Genomic DNA, 20,803 nt, shown 5'->3' on the forward strand with positions numbered 1-20,803 from the left:
TTAACTCTCAGAAACTCAAGAGCTGCGAGTAGCTGAGAGTTAGGAAACTTTCCTGGCTTCCCCTGAGGCCCAGACAAAATGTGCATCCTTGTGCATTGTTTTCATTGATTTAAATCTGCTTGCCATAATGAGTTCATCACCATTAATATGTAGGCTGCCTGGATAACTGAATGGTTTAGGTATCTGGAGCCAGAAGTTGGCAGTGGGATTTGTCAGGTCTCTGTATTTCGTTTGCTTTTACAATTCTTTATTCTCAACTCTTAGCATCCCCTGGAATTGCAATGTCAATCATCCAGACATTTCTTCATATTATTACTGCTATGTCTGGTGTGTTATGTTCAAAGGGTCTTATCAGTTTGGATCCGGAAATACCAGAAAGATTGGTACTATGAACAATTCATACTGTTCTAACTCATATGTTGTGTAGCTCTTCTCTACAGTGTACCAAGTTATACCCGAGCAAAATAAATACAATTTCCAGCTAGGGCTCACCTGTTCTGTTGCATGAGACACAGCAGCAATCGGCACTTGGTGCAAGATAATATGACCTAAAATCAGTGAAGCTCCTTTAATATCTGAAGCAGAAATACTCATAGGCATCCCTACCTGGAACTGGCTGGATAGTGCCATGAGTAAGATACTTGGCTGCGGAGCCAGAGGTTATGAAATTCAGTTCCACACTCTGCATTCCCAGAAGAGCCAGCCCTATGTAGCCTTGAGCAAGCTGCAAAGTCCCAGGAGGCCCCCGGAAGAAAAGAATGGTAAACCACTTTTGAAAAAAGCATGAAAGTGGTTGACCTAAGTTAGAAATGACTTGACTGCACGTGATTATTAATGACTTCCGAAGTATTTGCAGAGGACACACAATGGGGGCTGCGTGATTTCGAGAATGTACTTGTGAAATGGCAAGATAATGATAGAAGATGCTGACTTTACTCAGACCTCTGTCTCAGATCTTATGTTCTCTATTTGTTCATCTCAAAGTTGCTGCCAATAGTTTTGTTTTTTTTTCCACTGCAGAAACAGACCAATAAGGTTGCCCCTCTGAAAAATGAACATCTTGTTTACACATTGTCATTAATTAGTCTCTCTAAGAAATTCTATTTTGTAAAGGTTTATTTCATCTATTTTTTAAAATTAAAATTCAACATATGCGCTCAGTATATGCCATATATACATACAGCCAAAATCTGGGCTGATTGTAAAGAATTTAATCATTTGAACAGACAATTCTTGTTTTAATTTGGTAATGATACAAACAGCAGTAGTCAGAAATACTGGTAAGGCAAGACCCACAAAACTAACCTAATGTAAAGAAGCATAACTTAGATCTTAAACCCCAACTAGATATTAAGCAATACATATGTCCACTAAATTCTTCCCCACCCACATGGCAGGGACCAAAAGCTTAATTAAAAGGGGTTCCATTTATCACTAAGGGGGCTCTGGCCCTTCCAACAGAACTGTTTAAAAACATAAGGACAAATTGTGGTCCACGCTGGCCAAAGTAGGGCTGTGCATTTTATTGTAAATAATCATCACAATAACAAATTAAATAACCACAAGTGCAGTCTGGCAAAAGATGAAAAAAGCACACTGATTGTACCTACACTATAAAGTTACAGCAGTTTGCTGATATTTTGACAGTCATGTCTCCTTCCTATAGAATCTATAGATGGTAATTTTATGAGACATTTCAAATTCCCTGCCAGAGCTGTGGTTCAGGAAGAGCAGAAGAGGGCTCCAGCACAAAATTAAAAATATCATATGAAGTGACAATGAGATGGGAGTAACGGTTGTTAAATGTACCAAAATGCTCTAAATATACAGTACCAAAATGCTCTAAATATATAGTGCAGATACGCTAGTTGTCATCATTAATCCACATGTTCACGCACAAAAATGTAGGAGAGTTCATGATGACCGGTGACCCTTTCAGAGTAAAGGATGATTGTGCAGCAGATGTGCCCAGATGTCAGAACCCTGTAAGTTCTAACAAGTGTTATAGGGGGGGTTAGAGTAAGACTTAAGCATATCCTTTGTCCCCATATCTGCTCTTTCAGAAGCTCTTTCAGAGGCAGAAGCTGAGCTGAGTTCCTGGCCCCACCCAGAGCCAAGGGTAGATCTTCTCTCAATTAAAAGAGACAGAAAAGTAAAGGTCGGGGCATCCAGATCAGCATCAAAAAAATGCCACCCAGCCTCTTCCGTAGTCAAGACACATCTGGATTTTCCTGGGTATCCTGCCCAGAGGGATAGGGGTCCAGTGGGAGGTCAGTGTTCGGAGGTGGCCCTAGCACTGCTCCACAGCCCAGACACCTTGGTCAGGGCTGAGGCGGATGGGACCTTTCCTCTTCACGAACCCTTTGGCAATGCCAACCGCCCAGCTTTGCCCTTGCTCAATCTTCACTTCCCAGCTGAGCGTCTCCCAGCGGAAGCCCTCACAGGCCAGCACAAAAGGCTCAGAGTCAAATATCTTGGGATGGTCCGCAGCACCCTGTTTGGTCACTGTGAGAAACAGGATGATGGACTAGGTGAATCTTTGATCTATTGCAGAATTATCCCTAGAACGGTGATGAATTAGATTTAGACCAGAGGTCCTCAGATGATCTTTGGCTAAAACTCCCAGAAATCTTTCCCACTAGCCATGCTGGCCAGGATTTCTGGGAGTTATAGTTCAAGAACATCTGGAGACCCAAGGTTGGGAACCACTGGCTTAGGGAGATTGAGCTAGAATTTTGATCTAGATTTATCACTCATCTGGAAGTCATCTGAACAAGCAACAGTTCTTATAGTCCTTATGCCACTCGCATGTCATCATCTTGCCCTAGATAGGGTAGAGACAATAAACAACCCATGCAAAAAACAGTTTTAGGTAATCTATCAGTATAAAACAACCAACAGAAATCTACAGGGTTGTTGCGCCTTCAACATTTGGGTGGAATGCGAATGTTTTTACATGGCATCAAGTCGGAGTCAGTGAGCTACTGAGCCTCTAAGGGAAGGGCAGTTGAAAGACATGCAAGTAGCGGAAAGAGAATGAAGCAAAGACCTGAGAGTGGAAAACATGGGTAGCCATTGCTAGTTCAACCACGAAATACTGGGTTAAATGGAGACAGTGCCCAAATCTGTAGAAACATGTCATGATAGTAATCATTGCGGGCCATCAAGCCAATTCTGATTTATAGCATGCGTGTCCCCCTTTTGGAGAACTCGAATAAAATTTATTAATCTGGCCAAATAGGGACCTTGAGTTTCAAAGGAAGCCAATGAAGGAAGTGGAAAATCCTGACTATTTTCTTTTCGTTTCCTTTGGATTCTGTCTCCTTTTCCTTCTTGGGAGACAGAACCCAACTAATGGCCATCAGGGGTGGAATCTGAAACCTTATACTCCTGACTTGTGTTTGCACCCTGGCAGAGACACCTACCGTGACATAAACTAAGAACTTTCACATTTTTTTCCTGCACTATTCTACAATCTATTGGTGCAGAGCCAGATGAAGGTCAGATGCTACCATTGTTAATTTTAAAAAAAGTGGTCTAATAAAAAAATATCACTGGCCCTTGTTTTTCTATTGAAGGACCACCTTTGGGATTTTTTTTTCTGGACCATAGGTCAGAGGCAGCTTGATTGTAGCCCATCTTAACATCAGCACGTGCAATCGAATACGCTGCCTAATGACATTCCTAAGAACAAAACAAAAACGAGGTCTGGCACGCAGAGTCTTTTTTGTAACCCAGAGTTTTGAAAAAAAAATCTTTGGACTACAAAGTCCAGAATCCCCCCCAAAATGAAGCGATTGGGCTTTGCTGGGACAATCCTGTGAGTTATCGGGCACACACACACCCAAACCAAGGAAACTACGTATCTCAAGGGATTTTTTTTTCTCCACAAGAGAAAGTCTACTCTTGCTTCACCTTATATTCCTCGGCTGCCTCTTCAGTGGGCAGAACGAGGTGAATCCGGTGCTTTCGAGATTTCTCACACACCAGGCAGATGAGGACACGACCCTCGGTGCAGAAGATCCTGTGTGGCTGCTGGTGGTCCGGACACAAGCCTTCTGCTCCTGTCCTTCTGACGAGACGGCGGGGGCCCCAGCCCTTCCTTTTCCTCTCTTCCGCGCCTTGCTTGCAGACTCCTTCTGAGGAACTGAAGGTTTCCTCCAGTTCTCCCACGTTCTGGGCAGGAAAAGCCTGGCAGGTGGGAAACGAGGAGAGCGATTTCGGCAGAACTAGTGGCTACTCGCGAGCAAAACCCCGTCCAAGGCGTCTCACTTTTTCATGTCTTGATTGGTCACTAGAATAGTCAATATTGGCTTTTCAGGAAAAAAAAATTGCCACCTTTTTTTCCCCACAGCGTGGCTTCGCTTCTGCGGATCAAGGAGTAAATATGGAAGTAAGACTGCAATGGTGGGCACACACGTCGTTTAGAGTAAACCCATAGAGTCTCTCCAGATTTACTCCTGATGGGCAGCTGTATGTCTGAAATCCTAAACACAGGGATACGTCTGACAGACATAACTTATGAATAGATTGATTACGATTCTCTAATATTGGGACCCAGTTTTTCCTCGACGTATAAACAGCCTTTCCCCCTTTCCCCCCCCCCGCTCCGAAATGGCACCCTGGAATCGCATCTTTCTTCCTCCCACTTTTCTCACAAAATGGGGTCCCGTTTTCTTCAGTCTGGTTCTATGTCGACTTCTTCAAAAGGGAAGTGAGGAATCCTTCCTCCCCCTGCTATTTCTTTTCCTATAATCCAGAGATGGGGTGCCTGCTCCTCCTACCCTAAAGATGTCAGTTCCATTATCTTGCCCATTATCCTGGTCATGGTGGCTGGGGCTGCTGGGAGTTCCAGAGGAACAGGATGCCCCCAACCTGGTTATTATAATTTGTTGTACAAACACCCCCATGCTCACTGTCCATTTAAATGTTAATACCAGAAGAGAGCAGAGATTGGAGAAAAGTCAGTTTTTAGGAACAGGCAGTGGCGGTGAGTGGCTGCCTATTCTAGCAGATGCAATGAAATGTTGAGCAGGCAAACGATGGCCTGTCCGATGTTGGATATCACTTTTGCTACAAATTAGGAATTAGAGGGAAGGAATTAGAGGGGGCAACTGGGACTTGTAGTCATACAAAGATGGAGTCTGTTAGGTTTACTGCATAGTTTGGATTTAAGCCACTGAATGTCCCATGGGATTGTTGTTCCAAGTTTGCTCTGCCTGGCACCAAGATAAGAAGCAAGGTTTTAAGACGATCCAGAGGGAGACCAAACACCACATTCCTCCTAACTGGGAACGAGATAAGACACCTGCAGATCTCAAGACTTGTGGGCGGTGAACTGGGTTATGCCCTCATGATCCCAATTGGTTGACAGCTTGAAAGGGTCAGAAAGAAGGTGGTCCAAAGAAATGTAGAGAAATGGTTGTTCCATGTATGTGACATGTTGCTGTTGGGAAATTGATGGTGGATGTTGCGGATTGTGAAGAGACAGAGGTAAGTTTGTATTTTGAAGGAGAAGAACGGGGAGAAATAGCTCAGCTTCTCTCGGTGCTAATATGTGGAGAGAGCAAAGATGATTACTTAGCTTAGTTCCAATTGTTCTAATTTTACCTAAGAAGAGTAAGCTTCTTTGAATCATGGTAACTGCTTGGATATGATTATGCTTTATGCTTTTAAAGCTGCAACTGTAACTTCATGAAACTACAGTACTTTATTTTCTAAATAAAAACAAATATAATTCTTCAGCAGGGGACTAGTCTCTTGAAGAGCAGGGTTGCACCTAGATCCAATGGAGATAGGAAAGATATACAGAGAGGTCCTACCTAGCCAGTCTGATGTGCTGTCTAAATGAGCACACAGTCAATGGTTGATTGCTTTGAAAGTAAGCAAGGGTTTCTTTTAAGGTCGGGTTTGTCCATGGAGCAGGAACGACGCCCTTCTGAGGCCAAAAGGACCTACCTCGGGTAATAAAAGTGGTCATTTAGCATCCAAAGTGACTAGCCTTCATTAGATACAGTTGTGCATATCCAGGCTGTGAAGTTAAATAACCTTACTTTTTTGCGTTTGTTATTTTGCTAGGCAAGATGGCAGGCAGAGGGACTCCTTTACCCTCCCGTAGCGACCTTCTGCCCAGAGATGTGGAAAGGGTCGTCCTGATTGATGATGGACCTGTACCTGCCCCCAGGACCGGAGATGCCAGGCCCAGATTAACAGGGCGGGTGGCCATCCCAAACCTCAGATTCAAGGAAAGTTTGGTGGATCCAGCCTTGGACGCCGCGCGCAAGGGAGAGAGACCGCGTGCAGCCCCGGAGGCAGCCCAGGCGGATCGGGGCTCGGGTGTCCAAGGAGTTGGCCGAGGAGGGGATTCAGACGACTGGGGCGATCCAGCGGGCCAAGGGGACGGTTCGACTCCTGCCCCAGTCCCTCCACCTCCGCCTCCGTCCCAGATCGACCTGTTGTTCACCCAGATGATGGCTGATATTTTGGCTGCGAAGACGAGACTACCATTCGCCCAAGGGAAAGGAGAGCTTCGGGCGGCGGCAGCAAGAAGGGAGGAGGAAAAAGCTTCTTTGGCTAAATTTGACCGTGAGGACCTCCCTACTTTCCAGGAAGGGCAAGACGTGCTTTCCTTCTTAATTGATTTCGAGCAGGCTTGCAAAAATCTAGGCGCGCCTCAGGCCCTCTTTGTCACATTGCTGCGCCCTCAAGTGACGGGACAGTTGGCGGCCTTTTTGGGGCAGAGAGCCGGGGAGGACCCCCAGTGGGGCGACTTGAAGCGGCTGGTGCAGCGCCGCTTCGGCTACACCCCGGAGGGCCTGCGGCAAGACTTCAGGAGGATGATGCGGCAGCCGAGGGAGAACTTTTCCGCGTTTGCTGCTCGGTTGGAACACGCGTTTGAGAAGTGGCTCTACGCAGCCGGCGCGGGCTCTTACGCGGAGGTGCGCCAGCTGCTCCTCTGTGAGCAATTTTTGAACCTCGTCCCTCCCGAGATGAAGTCTGCCTTGTTGGGCAAGCACCTGACGAATTTGCAAGAATTGGCTTTTGCAGCGGACGAGTTGTGGGCGTTCAGAGCCGAGGAGCGTCGCCAAAAAGCTGCGGCGGGGAAGGAGGGCTTGGAGCAGCACAGAAAACCAGAGCAGTTTAAGAAACAGGACAAGGCTTCCTCGGGAGGAACTAAGTATGCTCGCCCTGGGGAAGCAAGCCAGAAGCCCGTTGCTTCCGCCCCCCCTATAAAATGTTACTCGTGTGGAGGGAACCACTTGAGACGGGATTGCCTTCGAGCTGGCCAGAGCAAGCAGCCCTCCATGTCTCCCGCCAAACCACCGAGATTTAGTAGCTTCCCAAACCAGCAAGAGGTTCTTCAGACAGATGAGGCATTCCAGAGGGACGGCTCTGCACAGGGATTCTTCCACCAGCGACCAGCGTTTCAGAGTCCAGGACCATAAGGGGTTAATGCACCGCCAATCAAGGATATGGAGCAGGGCCGGAGAGAGGAATGCAGGCAAGCCCACCAATCAATCCATCACCCCTCTGCCTCTCAACTAATCCTTTTCAACCCCCAGCAGTTTTGGAGGCAACCCCTAACTGGACTGAAGGAGAGCCTGTAGATATTTTATGCTGGGGACTGGCAAGGCAATTGTGTACATTGAATCAGATTCAGAGGATGGACAGCAATGGTTGACTCAGATTCTGGAATATTACAAGGTTGTGTTTTCTGACAAGCCTGGTAGAACGTTAGCCAAATATACAATCAACACCGGTGACAACTTGCCAGTGCGGCCCATTCCATACAGAACTGTGGGAGTTCATGCTTCTCAAATTGAACAGGAGATTCGAAAGATGCTGGAATTAGGAGTGATTGAACCCATTGTTTCTGCATGGGCCCAATTGTCATTCTAAGAAAAATGCTGTAGGAGAAATTCTGGATGAGGTCCGATTTTGCGTGGGTTACAGGAAATTGAATAACCAAAAGCTTTTGCATTAGTGTTTAACTTTGCAAGATTTTGATTTGATTTTAATGGGCTGCGAATTCCTGGCAAATTGAATGTTGTGGCTGATGGCCTGTCAGGATGGCTGAAGATCTTATTACGAGTGATTTCTGTTCATAACTGAGTGTTACGTTGTTGTTTCAGTACTAACCTGTTGTTTTCTATTTTCCAGATCCTTAGAATGCTGTAACAATAAAAGTTTTATTCTGCTATGTGTTTATTTTTCAGTCTGCTGTTTAATATCCCATTAATATCGCCAGTAAAAAAAAACATAGAGACAGGCCTGTGCATGTGGGACTCTAAAGCCCAAACCAGACATACTATTAAAGGTAGATTTGCTATTCACCTGGATGTTTCTCAAATATCTGAACAACACCTGCAAATGAGAGGAATTTCATTATTTGTGGTTTTAAAACCCTGATTGTTTAATGAAAAGTTGCATTTGTTCTACATACCAGCATCCTATGGACTTCATAAGTGCTATCTTTTATTTTCAAATCAAACTTATATTCTTTATTCATTCCACTAACATTGCCTTTAAAAAAAAAGCATTATTAAAATTAACTTACATGTGATTTGCATATGATTTATTAGCACACTAGGTACATCTGATTGAGCTTTATTTTTCAGAAGATTGGGATTTTACAACACATGGCCAGCAGCACATTTCAGCAAACAAATGCTTGCACACAATACACAGGCAATGTAAGGCCATTCCTGTGTCATAGAGACTACATCTATGGATGGCTAGAGAAGTCATTTTTTTATGTCCATGATGTTCAACTCCATTGAAATATATCAGGATGCAAACTCACTGGTAAAGCCTTAGCTCAGTCCCTGGCCATACCCAGAGCCATGGAAAGATCTTCTCCTGACTAAAAACAGCAGGTGAAAAAAGATAAATCAATGCTGATGTGTCAGCATCAAAAAATGCCACTTGGCCCTCTTCATAGTCCACAAATACCTGAATCCTCCGGAGGCCTCTGGATGAGGTCAAGATGGTGACTGGATAGGTCAGGGCTTCAAGGTGATCCCCATATTGTTGCAAAGCCCAAATCTGTTCCTCAGGGCTAGGGGTGATCCTGCCTTTCCTCTTGACAGATTCTTTTGCAAAGCCCACAGCCCAGTACATCCCAGTTCCCACTTCCACCTCCCAGTAATGTCTCCCTGACGTGAGTCCTTCACAGCCCAGCAAACATGGGTAAGGGTCAAATCTCTCTGGGTTGTCCGGTACGTCCTGCAACATGTCCCCCACTTTCACGCTCTTCTGATCTGCTGAGAGGATCAGGAAAGGGTTCGCTGTGTCTGGATCCAGAGTCACATTCACTTGGAGGGAAGAGGAGGGGAGGGGTAGAGAAAAATTAAGAGTGTGAGTGTTAGAAGCAGAGAATATTGCTGCATTGTCCATGCTGGCTGTGTGTGCTCTGGGGCTTAAACCCTCCCTCCCTCCCCAGTTACACTTTTGCTAAATTCTTCATCCCCATCCATACATCACAGCTAAAAGAGAAAAAAAAGGGGGAGTTTGGGAAGAGGTAGCTGTGTTAAGTCTGTGCCAGCATGTCAGGCCAATAAAGAAAGAAAAAGAAAAAAAAAGACAAAAACATTGTGGCACCTTGAATACTAATGACTATTTTTCAATGTGAGCTTTTGTGGCAGTACTGATCCAGATGAAGTGATCCAGCAGTGATTTTTATTTTCCTGTTAAAGACTCCTGAGGTGCTCAAAGGTTTCTCTGGGGCAAAGGGGAGCCCAGGAACAAAAAAACTGGGAGATACAAAACCTCCTGTAAGTTTAAATGTTTCCGATGCCCAATCCTGGTAACGCCAGTGCAAAGTTATGCCAACAATATTCTGCCCAAGGTCAGAACATGTAGATGTCAGAACTGACCTTTTCTGCCTCTTTTTTCCACTTCAGCTTCAGGCAATATAAATAATCTTCTTCTCCCTTTCCGTGCTCGCAATTCCTTGTCAAGCAAGGACCTGCTTTCTAGCTCAGTTGAGAGTGCCTCTAGGGGAAAAAAAAGGGAAAAACAAGCAAAATGCCCCCAAAGAACTCTTTTTCCAGAACAATGTCCCTCTGCTCCCAGCAGGTCTGTCACAGATGTCTCCCTCTCTTCAGCCTTGATGTGCCTCAGGATCCCACTATAATTCATAGCCCTTTTGATCCTCCAAAAGTGTTCTACCCCTTCAGCCCAAATCCTCTGATAATCATCATTCACCTCATAGAACTGTTATGCTGGTTTGTGCATGTGTTTAACGTTGATTTCTACAGTTCATTGTTTTTAAATTGCTGTTCATCATATGTCATAACGTTGTCAACTGCCCAGAGTGGCCTTGTCAGCAAGATGGGTGGTATAAAAGTCAAATAAACCAACAAACAAGAACTGCAGAGCTGGAAGGAACCCTTAGAGATAATCAAGTCTCTGCAGCCAAACAACTAAAACCGCTGAGCTACCCAGTAGTCATCTATGCTGTTAAAACAAAATGGCATGACTTTCAGAGGCAAACCACCCAAATTCAGAAATCACTATAGACATTATTGGTTGCACACACTAAATGCGATGACTTGGGGCACAGCTGATAAGGGCTATGTTGATTTCTTAACTTGGGGGAATTTGCCTACAAAAGTGATGCCAATTGTGTAGCTACAGAGAGGTTTAGGTAACTGGCTGTGGAGACAGAGGTTGGAAGTTTGATTCCCCCACTGTGCTAGACTCAATAATCCATAGGGTTCCTTCCAACTCTGCAGTCCCAAGATGATGATTATGGTGATTTTAGCCATTGTTTGGGAACTGTGCATAATTCTAAGTGCTGGTTTTAACCTATAAAGCCCTAAACGGCTTAGGTTCAAGCAATCTCAAAGACCATCTCTCCCTTTAAGAGCCTGTCTGTGTTTTAAGATAATCTGGAGAGACCTTTCTCTCTGTCCCACCACTCGTTCAGGTACGTTGGGTGGTGAGACGGGAGAGGGCCTTCTCTGTTGCTGCTCTCAAGACTATTAAAACTCGCTCCCACAGGAGGCCAAGCTGGCCCCTTCTTTGCTGTCCTTCCACAAGCAGGCAAAGACCTTTCTCTTCAAGTAGGCTTTCCCTCAGTGACTGGCTGATTGAAAGGGTTTTTTTTAAAAAATGAGATTGTGCCTTGTTGCATTTATATGTGATACTTTTAAGTACATTTTTATTCATTTAAAAAAATATGTGTAATTATTTTTAAATGTTTTTAACCACAGGATTACAGCCCACACATTCTTAGATATGCCATAGGCCTCTGTTAGGTTCTGAATTTGTACACTTTGGATGAGAAAATCTAAAGCACCTTTCTTTTAATTTTATTACCCTCAGAGGTGGGCTGAGAGGAAATTCCTGTTTCCCCATATGTCTCAGTCAAATGCATCTCCTGTTTTAATGCTTTGATACCTTCGAATTTCCTCAGGATTTCTTCTAGATGTGTGCTTTGCTCACAGAAGTTACTCAGTCTCTTCTCTAGCTCAGGGGAATGCCCCACCGGTTGCTGGGGCTTCCATTCTTCACACCTAGAAGAAGAAAAGATTATTTTCAACCCGAGATTTATCAGAGGCAAGGTTTTCCAAGCATGGGAGGTAACAGTTCGAGAACATACAGATCACAGAACAATGAGCCAGTGGCTCTGTGAGAATATTATAAATAAGCAGGGACTTATAATAGAAGTGACCGGATGGCTCAGTGGCTTAGGTGTCCGGCTACTGTATTTATACCCTGCCTATCTAGTCATTTCGACCACTCTAGGCGGCTTACAACATAAGGATAACAAGTTCTAAAAAAATTTATAACAATTAATTAATTAAATGATTCTATAAGATGGGAAAAATATAAATCAAATAAAGAGGAAAAAAAAGGAAAGAGGACAGGAATTAACTGGAAGGGAAGGCCTGCCTATACATCCATGTTTTTAGTTGGTTCTTAAAAGTACCCAGCGAGGGCGCAGCGCGAATCTCCAGAGGTAGGTTATTCCAGAGACGAGGAGCCACTGCCAAGAAAGCCCGGTTTCTAGTTCTTTCTTTCCGGGCCTCCCTCAGCGTCAGGCTCCTCAGCCTCACCTCCTGGCTCGCGCGGGTGACACGGATAGAACTAGTTGGGAGTAAGCGTTCTGCCAAGTATCGAGGTCCTAAACCGTTTAGGGCCTTATAGGTAAGCATTAGAACTTTGAATTCAATGCAAAAACGGATGGGCAGCCAGTGCAGCATGGCCAGAGTAGGAGAGATATGTTGGTATTTTCTCACTCCAGTAAGGAGTCTGGCCGCCGCATTCTGCACCACCTGAAGTTTCCGCATCAGCTTCAAAGGGAGCTGTGGAATAGTGAACCACTTCTGAGTTTCCTCTAGAAAATTCTGGAAAGGGTCACCATAACTCAGAATTGACTTGATGACATGCAATTATTATCATATAAATCAATACCGTAGGTGCTGGAGCAGGGTTAGGGAAAGGGAATGAGGGAGACTTTCTCTTTGACACCCTTCCACTCTGCCATCTCCCAACCAGAGCTTGGAAAATCTACTTATTTTGGACTAGGACTCTTATAATCTACCCCAGTGGTTTTCAAAACGGGGTCCCCAGATGTTCTTGGACTGAAACTCCCAGAAATCCTGGCCAGCACAGCAAGTGGTGAAGGCTTCTGGGAATTTTAGTCCAAGAACCTCTGGGGGGCCCAAGGTTGGGAACCATTAGTACACAAAGATGTGTTCTTCCAAATCAGTTAATTAACCCAAAACTAGCAAACTCCTTCTCTATGTTTGAAAGATGGCATTCGAGATTTATACGTATTATGTAAACTTAACTAGACCAGGTAAGTTCCACCAAAGGTTACTAACAATAGAAACAATCATCCTCTGATTTTGCACTAGCTGCAACACAAGTGAACAAGTTGATTATGTTGGTTTTAAATTCTCAAACAGGATATTCTCCTCTTTAGGCTTGGGTGTGCAGATCATCAAATGTTACCAGGTGCAGAGGAATCACATACCTACTTAAGGTGTTTTTAATGTCCTAGAGATGGAAGAGAGAACAGAAAATGAGATTGTGATCATTCCAATTATTCCTGCTTTTAGTCCTTCCCAAACAGGGTATTTTCAGATAATATTTTGTATGTAGGATAACATCTTTTCAATGAACCCCTTAAGATCTCTCTCCAAGTGAAAACAAAACTTTAAATCCTCCAAATATCATTTGCTCAGAATCTCTCCCTCTCTTTTTGAGCTTTGTCCTTTTGCTTTCTTCCCCTTTCTTTGCTTCTTCTGCACAATTCTTTAATTTGAAAATATAAATAAGGGAGTTCATTCATACATAACGAAAAGAAAAAGGAGAAGCCATAACTTTTTTGCTTAGTAATATGATCAGAAACGCACCCAAAATGCAGGGTGACCAGAGGTAAAAAAGAAGACAGGATTACTGTACCTTAAAAGAGAAAATTACAGCGGGTGCCTCTTTTAATGGAACCTACACCTGCTGAAATTTCCTGTTCTAAACAACTATTAAAGATACAGGAAACTTGTTCTATTTTTTTAAAAATCTGGTTCCCTACCCAAATGGAAAAAAAACAATATCCTAAATTATATCCATTCCCCCCAATCCAAAACAGTAGCACTGATAACATTACATGTACATTTAACAGGATAGACTTGATGATTTAAAAGATGTGTTTCAGCCTTACTGTTTAAACAGTCAATGAAATCTTGCATATAGTCCTCTGGATGTCTGTAACAGCTATTTATGAAAGGCTGTCCTCCCACCTTTATACTAATAAAGTACTGCATATCCCCACTTTCTCTAAGTGATCCCAGGATCCTCCAGTCAGCATTAAGGAGGAGCGGCCATGGTGAGATCTGTAGTCCCAAAAGTAACTTTTGCCATGCCCACAGATTTGCCAACGTTGTGTAAATAAGATTATCCTTGGATCTCTTCCAATCCTTAAGTTAGTCTGGTGTGGTTTAAGCCTTTTTCTAAATTCTGAGTGTAAATGTAACCTTTCTTCTCTGTCTCCCCACATAATCGTTTGAAAGAACCTGTCTAGACTCTGTAGCCTCTTGCGATGCCTGAGAGAACAGATCCATGTTCTCACCTGCAGGAATTCATTCACTGGCTGCTTATACTTCTCCTCCATCTCACTGATGAGGTCACTAAGTTTGGAAATCTCTTCTGAAAGCTTGGACATGATGGTCCTCTCCTCTGTGATGACCTCCTTCTCCAACTGTTTCAGCCTAGTCAGCAGGACTTCTTCTTGATCCTCTAGAAACTGATGGAGCTGCTCAAATTCAGAAACAATCTTCATCCTTTCACTGCCTAACTTTTCCTGTAACAAGCAAATTGAAAAAGAAGACGTTGGAAAGAGAAAAGCGGAATTTGTAGTGTACAAATTCCTCGCCTTTGGAATAAACTCCCTCCTGAGATCCGTATGGCCCCTTCGCTGGGCATTTTCAAAAGCCAGTTGAAACCTTGGCTGTTTAAGCAGGCCTTCCCTCCAGCCACTATTTGATTTATTTTTTTCTTTTTCCTTTCCATCTTGAACAATTGATTATTGATGTTGCATGTTGGTGTTATATTTAAATTGTTTTATTTTTAAGTGTTGTTAGCCTCCCAGAATGGTCAATTGACCAGATGGGCAGCATATAAATCAATCAATCAATCAATCAATCAATCAATCAATCAATCAATCAATCAATCAATCAATCAATCCTAAACCCTCTCTACAAAGGACATGGAGAAATCCCTGATGTTCAGAAAAAAATACCTCTAGACAGTATGGAGACAATTTGATGCAGTGGTTAAGAATGTTGGGTGGGGACTTTGAAGGTCCATTTTCTAATCTCTCCTGAACTGTGAAACTCACTAGGTGACTTTGGGTCACCCACTTTCCTTGTTCTTACATACCTCACTGGGTTCTTGTGAAGATAAAACTGGGAGAACCACCTTGAGCTCATTGTAGGAAAGATAGAATACATACATACATACATACATACATACATACATACATACATACATACATACATACATACATACATACATACATACATACATACATACACACACACACACACACACACACACACACACACACACATATACACACATGTGTGTGTGTTATACACATGATTATATTTCAGACAGAAATATAACCCTAAATTTTGGAGCAGACAACTTATAACTCTCCAAAAGTGCCATCAGCCTCAGTCTGAACTACGTACTTGCATTAAGGAATGATGGAAAATGTAACCGGGGGGGGGGGGGGGGGAGACACACAAGTTGCCAATCCCTATCCAAGTTTTCTTTTTCATTGTATACAACTCATTTGTGTACTAGCTCTCAGTGTTTTGCCTCCTTTAAAAAGGATAGCAATCTCAAGTCATGTGGAAAGGCAGCATTTAGGGAACAGAGCTAGGGCATGCCTGGATGCCACTAAAACAGCCTTGGAGGCCACCTATATCTTGTGGGTTGCCCACGTTAACCGTAGACTCACTGGTAGCATCACACCAGTATGGTAATTCTTCCCCACCTTTTTTCCCCCTTGACACAGTTTCTGTGCCATTAACAGAAAACTTCAGATTCTGCATTCCCAATAAGTGTTGATTGATTGATAGCAGGGAAAGAATCAGGCTGAGTAGCTGTTGCAGACATAAAGACCTTAATATTATTTCTTTTTCAAAGTGCACAACTCTGCCAGTTTGTGAGAACTGTAGACCTAGGATTTGCACTATCTGAAAACAAAGGCTCTAAAACTCAAGACCAGATCAGTGATAGTTGTGTGATTCTGGGTGACTACAGGGTGGAGTAAATAGCTACTGGCTGTCCACAGTGCAGATCAGAGCCCCATGGATTGACTGACTGACTGACTGACTGATTGATTGACTGATTATTTATTTATTTATTTATTTATTTATTCATTCATTCATTCATTCATTCATTCATTCAATTTTTGTATTGCCCATCTGGCTAGGTCATCATTAGTGCACTAAGGTCTATCTCCCACCACCACCACCACCCACCACTTTTTTAGTCCTTTGTAATGGATCGAAGTTCACAGCTTGCTGACTTCTATGCAACAGGTGAAATGGTGCTTGTAGGCAGAAGTAAGATCAACCTAGCTACTACATGTCTGAAAATGATATCATGGTTGTAGCTTCCACCCCTCGCCCACATTAGAGAGGTTTATGTTTCTCCATTTGCAGGAATGGGGCTTTTCACAAAGCTCAAAAAATGCAAAATTGCCATCACAGACCTAGAAAAGGATTCTGTCACAGTGTCCCAAAAGGGCACAGGACAGATTGGGCACCTCTCTGTGCTTCCTTACTTTGGCACAGGCTTGGATGGGGCCGCTGTAAATCCTTCCTCTGGACTTACCAAAAATTTCCAGCTTCTTCTGTTTTCCATTTCTTTCAGTGCCTGAAGGTTTTTCCTTCTTTGCTTCCACATTTTCAGTTCCTTCTGAAATTGTTCCTTTTGAAGAGAGAAATTATCAAACAGGAATGGGTAATTTAAGGAATATTATTTATTATAGGCATGCATTTCTCTAGCATCTTGCACTCTCCAACTTGCTATATCATCCCGCATCACATAAACCTATACACCACAATCACAGTGTGCCAAGTAATATTTCTAAGAACCCTTCTGTTCCTGCTGGCTCGTTGACTACTCTCAGATGCTTTATGTACTGAATGATAGTGTGCTGGAAGGACTATAGGAACTCTTCTAGTCGTTATGCCCAGTTAATGCAAAGTTTTTGCCTAGGAAACATCCCAAATGGTGCAACCCAGGCACTTAACACAAGATGCATAGTGCCCAAAATTGAACTAATTATTCTGGAATATAAGGACAAAATATGAGCCCCTGTGCCAATTGAGGTCATCCCGTAATGCCCTTTTAAAGGTGCCAACTATTAAAGGTGTTCAGCTCCAATATGTCAGGAAAAAAAAGTTTGAAATTATCTTCTGGAGTCATTGGGAACACTATTTTTTCCCAAGCATAGGTCTGGCCTTGGCCTTTTATTTCTCCCTGTTCCCCCGTGACTTGAAAGGCTATCTTGAGGAAGAGGGAACACATGCCGTGTAATCCTCAGAATGCTAGACTAAGATTTGAGAGATCTAGGTGAGTCATGAAATTCACTGGGTTATCTGGAGTCAGTCACTCACAATTAGCCTGATTAATTATCCACAGGGCTTATTGTTGATATAAAAAAGAGGGAAACAGAGAGCCACATAATCTACCTTCAATTAATGGAAAAAAGTTTGGGGGTTTGGTTTGGCAGAGTTTGGTATAAGGAAAATGAACAGATTGAAACTAGAGGCTCTCTCCATAGACCACACCTTATCTGGCACTTATTTGTTTTGATACATTCACCCAGAGACTCTGAAATGAATAAGAATACAGTACATAAAAAGTTTCCATTTACTCACAGTTCTTCTTATATAAAAAAGTATTTTGTGGAAATGTTAACATTACATTACTGAGCTTAACTGACTAATATTTACCTTACTAAAAGACTGGCTTCATAACTCACTGACAGAATACTTCAAACTGTTCATTTCTGACTTCATAACTACTATAACATACTTTGACAGAATACTTAACATTCTAACAAAACAGAATACTAAGTGAGTGGGGAAAAAGCAGGGGGAAAATCTGAGGCATTGAGGGAAACAACTGTCTGCTTCTGACTTGACTGACAGCAACCCCAGTCCAGAAAGGTCCATCCCATCCAAAACCCTTTAAAACAGTGGTTCCCAACCTTGGGTCTCCAGATGTTCTTGGACAACAACTCCCAGAAATCCTGGCCAGTACAGGTAGTGGTGAAGGCTTCTGGGAGTCGTAGTCCAAGAACATCGGGGGACCCAAGGTTGGGAACCCCTGTCTTAAAGGCATCATATGAGGGCACGATATATCAAAGAGAAAGATGATATATATCAAAAAGACGTCATAAATGTGTAAACCGACCTTGTAGTCCTGAGTGGCTTCCTCAGCCGGGACCACGGTGTGATGCCGGTGCTCCTTGGAAAGATCGCACACCAGACAGATGGGGATTTTGTCCTCTTGGCAGAAAAGCTTGAGGAGTTCCCGGTGTCTCTCGCACACCGGCTCCCCTTCCAGCCCTTCGAGGTCGAGACCTCCGAGGATCTCGGCGACCCTGGCCAGCTGAGGGTTCGCGGCCACGCTCTCCCGCGGGCTGATTTTCCCACACTGGGAGCAGGAGGAGGACCCGCTGCTGCTCTCCAGGCAGCCTTGGCAGAAGGTGTGCCCACAGGGTGCGGACACGGGGTCCTGGAAACACCCCCCGCAGATGGGGCAGGAGGACGCTTCCTCCCCCAGGCGCTTTAAAAGGGCGCTCGGATCCATGGTTCTCCCAGCCAAGGAACTCGCGAGTTCAGTTTCGCTTTCCCACGCCTGCAAGGACGTGTCACGGGCTGCCCCTTTCGCCCTCCCTCCCTCCCTCCGTCCCTTCCTTCCAGCCCCACAGATTGGCTGAGACCTCGTCAGGCTGGGCTGGAAACTGGACGTTCCTCCAGGCTGGAAGCAGGAAGTAGTGAGATCGCTGGAGGAGGAAGTTCAGGCTCAGTGGGGGCTTTTCCCCTCTCCTGACGTTGTTTTGTTGACCTACAGACAGCTGTAGGGTGCCCTTATTTTGACTGCACCCATAGGGGCAGAGGGGATGTTTTCCCCCCCCTTTCACCCACACAATTGCTCCATTCCAAATACTGTAAGCTTGCAGCACAGATCCGGCAATTTTGACCATTGTCCTGTCTTGTTGGGGGCTAATAGGCGTTGTAGTCCAACAATCGGAGAGGCACCAGATTTTGCTGCTCTTATTCACTGGCTGGATAGCTGAGGTATCTAGATGTTAGAGGTTGAAATTTCAGTTTCCCCAGCGTGCATCCTAAGTCAAGAGCTAGCCTGTGTAGCCTTGGGCAAGCTGCACAGTTCCCAGGGCACCCCCACAAGAAGGGAATGTGGTAAACCAGTTCTAAATACGTACTCTGTACCTATAAAATGTAAATCAGAATAGATTTGACAGCATGTAATTATGATTATTACTCTAAATCATCCCTCCCTTTCAAGATGCTATATATATACAGTATTGTGTTTCCCCAAAAATAAGAAAGATCTTATATTAATTTTTGCTCCAAAACGCATTAGGTATTTTCTGGAGATGTTTTATTTTTTTCATGTACAGCAATATACATTTATTCAAACACAGTCATGTCATCTTCTAGTTGCTGCACTGGAGGGCAGGGTTTCACTTAATTGGGTCTTATTTTTGGGGTAGGGCTTATATTACGGACATCTTGAAAAATCATACTAGGACTTATCTTCAGGTTAGGTCTTATTTTAGGGGAAACAGAGTATGTGTAGGAATATGTACATATATACAATGAGCTAAATTCTGTCACTCCCATTGACAGAAATTCTCCAGTCTTTGAGAATCTTGGCATCATCATCTACCTAATCCTTTCAAGTGGACGCATCAGAGTTTGAACCTACGGTAGTACTGTACCTTCTGTCTGTAAGTAACACACTCTTACTACTGAGTTATGGACCTCTTAAAAGGTGAAGTGGAGGGATAAAAACCCAAAATAATATCTTAAGGGAAGGGGGAATTTACTTCTTCCTACTTGCTGTGGTTCAATTTGCTATGTGCCCCAGTGCCATCACTCTGCTCAAATCAAGGGACTGATGGTTCCTTTTAAGTGAATGGGAAAAAAGTCAGAAGAGGAGACCTGACCACACATCTCTGTGTGGCCCCTGGTACAAAGTTAGACCAACAGTTTTCCTAGTAAGAAGCCAGGGTGCTGAGAGGTTAAAAGTGTTGGCCTGGCACCAGGAAGATCCAGGCTCTAAGTCTCCAATAAGCCATGAAGTTCATTGGGTAACCTCAAACCAGTCACTTTTTCTCAGCTTGACCTACATCACAGGGCTGTTGTGAGGACAAATTAGGGAAGAGGAGAGCTATGTATACAATTTTTAAGGAAGTACAGTACAGTACTGTATGCATAACAGCATATAAGTGTGAATGTAAGTATGAATAACAGCAATCAACAATTATCGTATCTTTTACAATAAAAACAGACGTTTTCCGTGCTCTAAACAAATTGCAGGAGTTAACATACGAAGGGGGAAAAGTTCAACTTTTTCAAGACCTTGCTGCAGAGACAATATATAAACGTGGACAATGGAAGAGTTACACACAAGCTCTTCGGGAGAGGAAAATAATCTACAAATGGCTCTATCCGTTTGGACTATCGGTCATGATGGGAAATAAACGAAGAACAGCGACAAATATAGAGGAATTGCAGCGTCTTTTTCAAGATTTGAATGTTCCCTTTCCAGGAGAACAGAGTACAGATGAACAGAGAAATCAAGCAGTTTACACAGAAAAAATGCAGCTGCGGTGGAAGAGAAAGGCGAAATAAATCATACAGCTGCACTTTCAAGGTCATTAATGGGAGTTATCTTTTGCTGAAGATAATTATGTTACTCCCAGAACTTAGTAAAAGAGCTGGAAGGATTTTTATATATATAGACTTCTAGCTATCAAAAGTCATTTAAAAATATAAAACAAGCTAGTGTAATGTATCATTATAGTTCACGCTTATATGATGGTAAAATATTATAAAATGCTATTTAAGATAAATATGTATGATAGAAGGTACTTTAGAATTTTTAGATAAGAAGCATATAAATTTAAGAATGTTTAGAATATATGTTTAGAACATTTTAATGTATTGACAAGTAAGAGATACAACAGTTACAAACACAGATAAGTTGTAATATGTTATAATAATATATGTATAGCTTA

At 43.3% G+C, this 20,803-nt stretch overlaps 2 protein-coding genes across 3 annotated transcripts; one reads left to right on the forward strand and one right to left on the reverse strand.

Annotated features, from left to right (window-relative positions):
• The first annotated feature begins 2,511 nt into the window (after positions 1-2,511).
• Positions 2,512-8,200, forward strand: LOC110088043 (uncharacterized). Its single transcript, XM_078388756.1, has 2 exons — positions 2,512-5,493; positions 6,079-8,200. Exon 2 carries the CDS (start codon positions 6,084-6,086, stop codon positions 7,443-7,445), a length of 1,362 nt encoding a protein of 453 aa, XP_078244882.1. The 5' UTR covers positions 2,512-5,493; positions 6,079-6,083; the 3' UTR covers positions 7,446-8,200.
• Positions 8,201-8,533: 333 nt separating this feature from the next.
• Positions 8,534-18,405, reverse strand: LOC110088039 (E3 ubiquitin-protein ligase TRIM39). Of its 2 annotated transcripts, XM_078388752.1 has the most exons (7): positions 17,947-18,403; positions 16,357-16,452; positions 14,081-14,311; positions 12,986-13,008; positions 11,404-11,519; positions 9,876-9,995; positions 8,534-9,314 (listed from the first exon to the last, which is right to left on the reverse strand). In XM_078388752.1, exons 1-7 carry the CDS (start codon positions 18,343-18,345, stop codon positions 8,800-8,802), a joined length of 1,500 nt encoding a protein of 499 aa, XP_078244878.1. In that variant the 5' UTR covers positions 18,346-18,403; the 3' UTR covers positions 8,534-8,799. The 2 variants fall into 2 exon arrangements, with proteins under 2 accessions (XP_078244878.1, XP_078244879.1); XM_078388753.1 differs by lacking the exon at positions 9,876-9,995 and having other exon boundaries at positions 17,947-18,405.
• Between the last annotated feature and the right edge of the window lie 2,398 nt (positions 18,406-20,803).

Source organism: Pogona vitticeps, chromosome 2 (genome assembly GCF_051106095.1).
Source record: "Pogona vitticeps strain Pit_001003342236 chromosome 2, PviZW2.1, whole genome shotgun sequence".
In the NCBI taxonomy this organism is placed as follows: domain Eukaryota; kingdom Metazoa; phylum Chordata; class Lepidosauria; order Squamata; family Agamidae; genus Pogona; species Pogona vitticeps.